This window comes from Meles meles, chromosome 1 (assembly GCF_922984935.1).
Source record: "Meles meles chromosome 1, mMelMel3.1 paternal haplotype, whole genome shotgun sequence".
NCBI lineage: Eukaryota > Metazoa > Chordata > Mammalia > Carnivora > Mustelidae > Meles > Meles meles.
Window position 1 is genome coordinate 189,052,098 of NC_060066.1, and position 8,957 is coordinate 189,061,054.

Below are 8,957 nucleotides of genomic sequence, written 5' to 3' on the forward strand. Positions count from 1 at the left end.
ATGGATCGCCAGATCAGGGAGCTGATCATCTCCTTGGTCACCGCTGTGTGTTCCAGAGCCTGGGAGGCGGCCTGACGCAAGGAGCAGGCTCAATGAGTAATTTGTTTAAAGAATGAATGGCTCCAGTGACGAAGACACCCCAAGACGCAGGCCCGGAGTCGCCCGAGCGCGAGCGCGCCGCCCGCGAGGCATTCTGGGGGTTGTAGTTCCGGCCGCATCCGCGGTGGCGCAAGCATAAGTCGGCCGCGCTCTCTATGTACCGGGAGGACAGAGCGGCCCGGCTGTTGCCATGGCTTCTCGGTCCCGCCGGGGGAGGGAGGCGGCCACACTAGGCGCCAGCTAGTTTGGGCGAGGAGGCGGGCCGGGAAGCGGAAGAAGTCGGGTGCTGTGGGTCCCGGAGCCTGGGGCGGAGCTCGGGGGCGCCCGGAACCCCGGAGAGCTGCGGGAAGCCGGGGAAGCGCTTCCTTCCCGATTTGCCGAGTAGAGCCCATCTCCCCACGCCCACCCCCACTGCTCCGTGAGTAAAGGGTCGTCACCATCCCCATTTTCCTGCTGGGCTGACAGGCTTGAAGAAGCTCAGCGGCTTGCCCGAGGTCGCTCACTTGGGAAGTGGCAGAACCCGCCCCAGAGCCCGGGACTGCCCCTTTAGCGTCCCCCCAACCCCACCGGGCGACCCCCACCCCCACCCTGGGCAGCCCTTACTCTCGCCGGGGGGGGGGGGCGCATTCTGGTGAAGCCTGGGTGGGGTCTTTTACACTCCTCCGGCTCGACGCCCCCGTCGGTGGTGTGGTCTGGCTTGCCACACTTAACGCCACCTCTGCACAGCCTGGGGTCGGGGTTGAGTGAGGTCTCGGACGAAAGTTCCACCACCGTCCACTGAGAGTCCGAAAGGAGGGACTAGATAAGACAGAGTTGCATTCATACAGCATCAGGACGTGATGAAAGCGAAGCATATTCCCTGTGGAGGGATTCGGTTAGCCTCGTTTGGCCTCTGGTTTAATAGATGTGGAAACAGGTTCAGAGACATGAAATAACTAACTGTCCTAGGTTTACAGGGTTTATGGGTGGAGTCCTCACTCCAGCCTACTATTCTCTGCCTTCAAAACGCACGTGCTTTATATGCGGCCATGTTGGGGGGGTTTGTAGTTGTTGTTTTCCAATTTACCAAAATTTCTACTTCCATGGTGGTTGCAGGTGTAGACCAGTCATTCTGGGAGCATGGGCCCCGGCCCAGCAACATCAGTGTTAACTGAGAACATGTTAGAAATTACCATTATTTGGCACCACCTCACACCTACTAAGTTTGAAACCTAGAGGGGAACCCAGCATTCTGCAATTTAACAAGTCCTCAGGTGATTCGGATACACAGTATCATGTGAGAACTACAGGTGATTGATGTAGGGATCATGGTGAAGTTCAGATTCTTTCAGTTGGTCTGGGGAGAGACCAGAGATTCTGCATTTTTTTTTAAAAGATTTTATTTATTTTTTATTTGAGCGAAAGAGAGCAAGAGAGTACAAGCAAGAGGAGGGGCAGAGGGGCGCCTGGGTGGCTCAGTGGGTTAAAGCCTCTGCCTTCGGCTCAGGTCATGATCCCAGGGTCCTGGGATCAAGCCCCGCGTTGGGCTCTCTGCTCAGTGGGGAGCCTGCTTTCTTCTCTCTCTCTGCCTGCCTCTCTACCTAGTTGTGATTTCTCTCTGTCAAATAAATAAAATATTTAAAAAAAAAAAAAGGAGGGGCAGAGGGAGAGGAGGAAGCAGACTCCGCTCTGAGCAAGGAGCCCAGTGTGGGACTTGATCCCAAGACCCTGGGTCCTGACCTGAGCCAAAGCCAGCTGCTTAAGCAGCTGAGCTGCCCAGGCCGCCCAGGATTCTGCATTCGTAGCAAGGTCCTGGGTTATGCTGCTAGTGCTGGTCCACAGATCACACTTTGGGTAGCAAGGTTGTAAACTACACCTGAGAGCAGCTCTTCTCAAACTTGGACGCTCATCAGAATTACTTGTGGAACTTTTAAAAACAGGATACCCACTGAGCCAGCATCGGGCTCCCAGCTCCACAGGGAGTCTGCTTCTCTCTCTGACCTTCTCCTCGCTCATGCTCTCTCTCACTGTCTCTCTCTCAAGTAAATAAATAAAATCTTTAAAAAATAAAAATAAAAAAAAATAAAAACAGGATACCCTGGGGCGCCTGGGTGGCTCAGTGGGTTAAAGCCTCTGCCTTCAGCTCGGGTCATGATCCCAGGGTCCTGGGAATCGAACCCCACATTGGGCTCTCTGCTCCGCGGGGAGCCTGCTTCCTCCTCTCTCTCTGCCTGCCTCTCTGCCTAGTTGTGATTTCTCTCTGTCAAATAAACAAAATATTTAAAAAACACACACAAAAAAACCAGGATACCCAGGCCCCACCCCTGACCGAATGAATCAGACCTTTTGGGCGGTGGCAGCCGGGAAAAATCCACCAGGTGATAGAACATGCAGCAGTGTGGGGTCAGGCGTCAGGAAGTGATAGATTTGAATCCCAGCACCTCCAGGCATCAGCTGTGTGACCTTGGGCAAGTCATGTCCCATCTCTTGCTCATATTTTCTTTATTTACAAGATGAGTAGAAGTACTTGTTGGCTTGCCTGGTAGTGGAAGGGTTCTGTGAGACATGTGCAAGTGTGAGACGTGTGCAATCACCTGGCCCAAAGGGTGTTCCGCAGACACAGAGATTGGGGAGCCTGGCCAGGCCAACTTGGAGAGATCTGTGCTAGAGCCTGGTGGAGGGGAGCTGGCAGTTGTAGCCCCCAAGCCTGCCACAGCGCCCGTCTATGTGCTCCTGCTCCCACAGCCAGCAGCTCTGGGCGTGGAAGCATGGCGGTGAGCCACTCGGTGAAGGAGCGGACCATCTCCGAGAACAGCCTCATCATCCTGCTGCAGGGCCTCCAGGGCCAGGTGACCACCGTGGACCTGAGGGATGAGAGCGTGGCTCGCGGCCGCATAGACAATGTCGATGCTTTCATGAACATCCGCCTAGCCAACGTCACGTATACAGACCGCTGGGGACATCAGGTCGAGCTGGATGACCTCTTCGTGACTGGCCGCAACGTCCGCTACGTCCACATCCCCGACGACGTGAACATCACGGCCACCATCGAGCAGCAGCTGCAGGTCATCCACCGGGTGCGCAACTTCGGCAGCAAGGGCCAAGGCCGCCGGGAGTTCCCCTCTAAAAAATACAAATGAGCCTTCTCCTCGGCCAGCCCCTGTCCCCACTCAGGTTCCTCAGGAGTTCTACTGAGCCAACCCCCGCCTGCTCCCCTCCCTGCCCAGAGCCCAGGAAGAGAGCAGGGCCGGCCCAGAGACCGGGTCTCGGACAGACACCCCCGTCACAGCTGCCTTTCAGACTCATGCTGGGATCCCACTTATCTGTCTGTGGCCTTGATCATTTACATCAGGATCTGAGGTACGGATTGCGGGCATCTGTCAAGTAGTCGTCGGCCCTCTCCCGGTGCAGGTTTTGGAGCGTACTCAAACTCAGCCACCCCTGAGTGTTCGGGTTTCTCACTGTTGTGTTTACTTTCTCATAAAACTTGGATATAAACAAAGCCATGCCTCATACTTTCCTTGATGTATGCTGGGCTCCGTGTGGGTCCAGCATGGTAGACAGTGGGCTTAAACTTGGGAGCACATTGGAATCCCTCGACCCACATTAGCTATTCAGATTTAATTGGTGTGGGGTGTAGCCTGGATACTGGGATTCTTTTTAAGTTTCTCAGGTGAGAGGCACCTGAGTGGTTCAGTCATTAAGCCTCTGTCTTCGGCTCAGGTCATGATCCCAGGGTCCTAGGATCAAGTCCCTCATCAGGCTCCCTGTTCTGAGGGGAATCTGCTTCTCCCTCTCCCTCTGCTGCTCCCTCCTGCTCCTCCCTCTTTCTCTCTCTGTCTCAAATAAAAATCTTAAAAAAAAAAAAAAAATTCTAAAATTTTCAGGCAATACTACTAAGCAGCAAAGTTTGAGAATTGTAGGTGAGTGCTTCAGTTTGGCCTGATGGAAAGTGGCTTTTCTGGTCAGATTCCCTGTTAAAGAGGCTGTTCGTCTTCTTGCTCTTTCCTGAGGTAGAGAGGTTGAGGTAATCCTGGGCCTTCCCCTCAAGTGTGGGAGTTTATCCAACAGGAAGAAATCAGGGTCTGATTCTGAGAAGTTTTTGGGGTCCTCGGGAAGAAGGGGCTCTCATGGGCAGAAGCCAAGTCTTTGCCATAGCTGCTATGCAGCGTACCAGCCCTGCCACGGGCAAGCAATGGTCCCAGCAAAAGCAGCTGTGTCCTCATCAAATATTCAGAGAGCCGCTGCCACAAGGCAGGCCTGCTGCTGAACACACACTGTCAAATTAGATATGGTCCCTTCCGGAGCGGGGCTTCCCGTCCAGTGGAGGAGGGGGTCAAGAACCAAGAACTCAGGCTGAAATCCAGCCTGAGGACTGCAGCATCGAGTCTCGAGTAAGGCAGGGGCGTTTGACCTTCAGATGCTTTCATTTCTCTAGGGGGACTTGAAAGGAATGTGTTCACTTGGGCAATAGCAGCCTGAGGCATCCGGTCGCCTCCCCTCCCAGTCTTCATCAAAGTGTGGTCCTTGAGCAACCTCATCAGAACCAACTGGGACGTGTCTAGAAAAGCCGCTTTGCTGGCTCCCCCTTCCCCAGATGTGAACCAGAATCCAGAACCCAGGAATCTGCATCATTAACACACACACACACACACACACACACACACACACACACACCCACCATGACTCTTTTTTTTTTTTAATCTTTTTTTTAAGATTTTATTTATTTATTTGACAGATAGAGATCACAAGTATGCAGAGAGGCAGGCAGAGACAGAGAGGAGAAAGCAGGCTCCCTGCTGAGCAGAGAGCCCGATGTGGGGCTCGATCCCAGGACCCCGAGATCATGACCTGAGCCGAAGGCAGAGGCCCAACCCACTGAGCCACCCAGGTGCCCCCACCATGACTCTTTTGAATACTGTTTATTTCATCACCTACAGGTCGCAGAAGTCCCTGAGACTTGACCTTTGCCTTCAGGAGAGAACAGAAGGTTCTAGCAGGGAGAAGACAACTCTGAGTTTCCAGGCCCCTCTGACAGCCCCAGTTAAGGGGAGCGACACCACTGCTCCGAGAAACCACAAGGCAAGCACAGAAGGGAGGTTCTCACTGTGGAGATGTCTCTGCGCTTGAAGTAAGCAAGGAGGGCCACCCTGTCTGGAGTGACGAATGCTGGGGGAGTCCCACAGCAGCCTTCATTGCAGACGTTTCCAAACGTGAAGAAGGCTTATGCTGGGAGTTTGGCCTGGAGATGAACAAGAGGTCCAGTTCTATTAAACGGTGTGCCTGCAACTTCCATAGCCTCCGCAGAGCAAGGGAGAGCCCCCAGGCCGGGGAGGGAAGCTGGCAGGCTAGCTCAGACTGCTGAGACGGGCACGTGTCCTCCTTCCAGAAGCATGGTGTGCCAGACCCCGCAGGCCCACTGTTGTCCCCATGTGAGGCACTGGAAGGATAGAGCAGAAGGAGGGGAGACAGACCTGCCGAGATACACTTCTGCTGAACCCTTGGGGTAGAGCACAGCTAAGTCTTCAAACCCCAGGGATAGGGGTATTTTGGCATCTGGTCCTGGATTACTGGGAAAAGCTGTCAGGGGCCCAGGAAGTATTGGGGGGCGGGAGAGCTTAGTGCCCATCAGGCCATAATGAGCCAGATTTCCCCAATGGCTACATACCATTCATTCCACTAAGCTGTATCTGGTTACAATACCAGCTACTGAAGGAACGTCAGGATGGACAAGGGTCCTTCCCCTGGAAAGCTGACATGTCAGAGGGGAAGACTGACAATTAAAAAAGTAAAAATTCTTACAGATGTCATGAAGGAAATAAACAAGGTACTTGAGAGAGAACGCAGAGGTGGTTTTATTTTGGGAAGTATGGTCTGAAGAAGTGAAATGTAAACCAAGGAGTCTGCTGTTTAAAGACCAAGGGAAGGCAGAAAAAACTGCCAGTGCAAAGATCCTGCGGTGGGAACCCGGGAGGTGGGGGGCAGTAACAGGACCACTGTGACCATCAGAGGGGAGAGAGAAAAGTGAGGCTAGAGAAGGACAGAACTGGGGCAAATGATACCAGGCCTTGTGCGTGAGGAGTGTAGCTGGTTCCAGTTTCCAGTGAACTTGAATTTTTCCTAACTCAGCAGAGTTCCTACTTCACCCCATTCAGCCAGAGTAGCAGAAACTCAATGCCGCTGATTCAAAGTTCTCCCTTTCCTTGGAACTGATTGAATTCCAGCGCATTTCCCTTGAAGATGGCCATCGTGGGAAAGGTGGTCTGGTCTGGTGCTCATCCCATCACACTAGCATCGCTGAGATGTCCTCATTTCCTTCTGGCCTTTTGTGATCAGCCCACTCAGGCTGCCACCCAGTCACTCCTCCGTGACACACAGACCCTTTCAGGAGTAACCCATACACCTCTCTTGGCATTTAGATTTTTATTCTACTTTTCCCAGGCCATATTAGGCCCAGGAAATTCTTAGGCTCTTGGCTTATTTAGGCCCTGTTTGCCCAAATGTAGCACACAGCTCTTTCTTTGGAGGGTTTTGTTACTGCCTGGCACTCCCCCAGGAAAAGAGCTCAGATCTTGGTGCGTCCCAGGCCTGGACACCGGTTGACCCTCCAGCTCCCAGGCTAAGGAGAAGCTGGTCTAGTCTCAGGGACCACCCCACTCCCCCCACCGAGTCTCAGTCTCCCAGATCCCCCTTGCTACACAGTTTTCTAAATTTGTACGTGCACAGAAATTCTTTCCATTCCTCCCCGAAGGCTAAGCTTTTGGAATTCAGAAGCTAAAAATGAGCTCTGCATTCTGTTGTATCATTTGTTTCCCGAAGTCATGAAGGCAGAGTAACCTAACTCTCTGCAGGGGGGAAGGAAGGGACACCAAGGAAAAGATGAAAAACATCTTTCCAAGTGTTATCGCCCCATTGGATTTGGTGTTTTGCTGCTCACTGCTGTGGCCTTTGTTCAAGCCTGAGTATACACCAACATGGGGAGGCCCAGTTGATGACTGAGCCCCCAGAAATTCTGATTGCCCAGGTGGCCTGGTGGGTCCCCATCTTGCCCTGCCCTCCTGGAGAGAAGAGTGCAGGGGGTCTCTGTCATTTGGAGGAGGGGACTGAGAGGCTGGGCATACAGCTGGAAGTTCACATCTCCCTGGGGGCCACCCAAGTGATGGAGCTCCTTGCCCCCCCCAACCCCTTGGATCTCAGCTGGATGGGATGTGAAGGAGAGCATCCAGCGCCCTGAGTTCCAATCTGGCATCCCCAGCTGAAGGGCCCCCCGCTCCAGGGCAAAGGGAGTCCCTTGATCTCCTGTCAATGTTCCAGAAAGGACCCAGAGAAACAGCACATGGTATGTGAAGGGTGACCAAGCTGGTGTGCTCTCTGTTTCGGGCTGAAATTAAACAGAGCGGCGATCATTCTGGCTTGCTCCCCCAATCACATGCCCCAGCGTCTGTAAAGTGAGGCTTATAATCAATAAAAGGGAAGAAATGACTTGATGTAGGTTGTATGAGAGACAAAATCTTACTGAATATGAGGCTTGCGTGGAGGGAAGATTCTAACAGAAGCTTTGACGGCAAGAGGATCAGGAACCACTGATCCAATCCAACTCTGTCATTTTATAGTTGAGGAAACTGAGGCCCAGTTTCTTCAGAGTGAAAGGGAAGGAGGAGGGCTCTTCCCAGGCCCCATGGTGAAGTTAATGGCTGAATGCCAAGATAGTTGTCACAAATAGCTACAATTTGCTGACTCCAACTGCTGGCCCAGACCTGTATCAGGGGCGGCGGGAGGGCAGAGCCATAGTCTTTTTAGTCCCCCGGGGCCCCCAACATCTCAGTGCTCTGTACATAGCAGGCACACCATAAATCTTCACATGATGGAAGAATCCTCTCCTTTGATCACAGCAACAACCGGGAGGTATATCTTAATAGCCTTATGTTACAGATGTGCCACCAGGCCCAGAGAAGTTAAGTGACTTGCTCAGGATCTCACGATCAAAGAGCCAGGGAATAACACAGTGGGGATTTGAACTCAAGTCTGTAGGACTCCAGCTCCGTGATCTTAACTACTGCACTGCACCGTTCTGCTTCCCAGCACTCCTGACATCACACCGATGGCAAAAAGAAGCCGTGCGCCTTCTTACCTCCGTGGTGGCCCCCACCGGCGTGTGGGGCTGGCACTTGAAACTCTGCCATACCCAGGCCTTGGGGCTTGGCCACAAGGAGAAGTCAAAAGCCAGCAGCACGCAGGGTGTGCTGGGTCACAGAAGCCTGAGGAAGCTCCTCAGGGGTGAAGGTTTCTTCCTCTCCTTCTGTGACAGGCAGATCTGCCTATACCTCATCGAGCAAGCATCTTTGCTGTTGTGACAGGCGTCACTTTGTTATGGCAGTACCGTCTGCTGGCGTGCCCAAAGTTGGAGAGCCAGCAGGCAGCAGGAGTGCGTAAGTGTGTGTGAGTGTATGTGTATGTGTGTGTGTGTGTGTGTGTGTGAGTGGTGCAGCCAGTCATCTCATGTTGGTGTCCTGACGACAATTTCTCATTTCCTCTGGCTGGCACCTTTTGTTTTTATTCATTACCTCTTCTCCCTTCTTTTTTCTTCCTCCTTCTCTTCTTTGTTAAAATGCTATATTGTGAGGCAACTGGAAGTCTCTGTCTGGGGGTTGGGGATGGTGGTGTCAGCTCCAAGTGACTCATCTAGCTGATAATTAGAGCTCTGAAAAACCCAAAACTCATTCCTGGCAGAGTCAGGGCTTCCGGAATTCCTAGGCTTTTCCCTTTTTGTCAGAGACAGAAGCTGGGGGCCGTGGCCTGGCTCCTTTGTGCCTGACTTTCAGTTCCCAACCTTACCGAGGTGAGCGCGAGCACTTTTACTGGCCAGGTCCTGTGAGAAG

At 52.9% G+C, this 8,957-nt stretch overlaps 1 protein-coding gene across 2 annotated transcripts; it reads left to right on the forward strand.

The window, feature by feature from the left end:
- Positions 1-224: 224 nt before the first annotated feature.
- Positions 225-5,930, forward strand: LSM10 (LSM10, U7 small nuclear RNA associated). 2 transcript variants are annotated; one of them, XR_006817930.1, is made up of 3 exons: positions 225-517; positions 2,824-3,438; positions 5,019-5,930. XR_006817930.1 is itself a non-coding variant. In XM_046001244.1 (2 exons), exon 2 carries the CDS (start codon positions 2,847-2,849, stop codon positions 3,216-3,218), a length of 372 nt encoding a protein of 123 aa, XP_045857200.1. In that variant the 5' UTR covers positions 225-517; positions 2,824-2,846; the 3' UTR covers positions 3,219-3,580. The 2 variants fall into 2 exon arrangements, 1 of the variants encoding a protein (XP_045857200.1); XM_046001244.1 differs by lacking the exon at positions 5,019-5,930 and having other exon boundaries at positions 2,824-3,580.
- Positions 5,931-8,957: the final 3,027 nt, after the last annotated feature.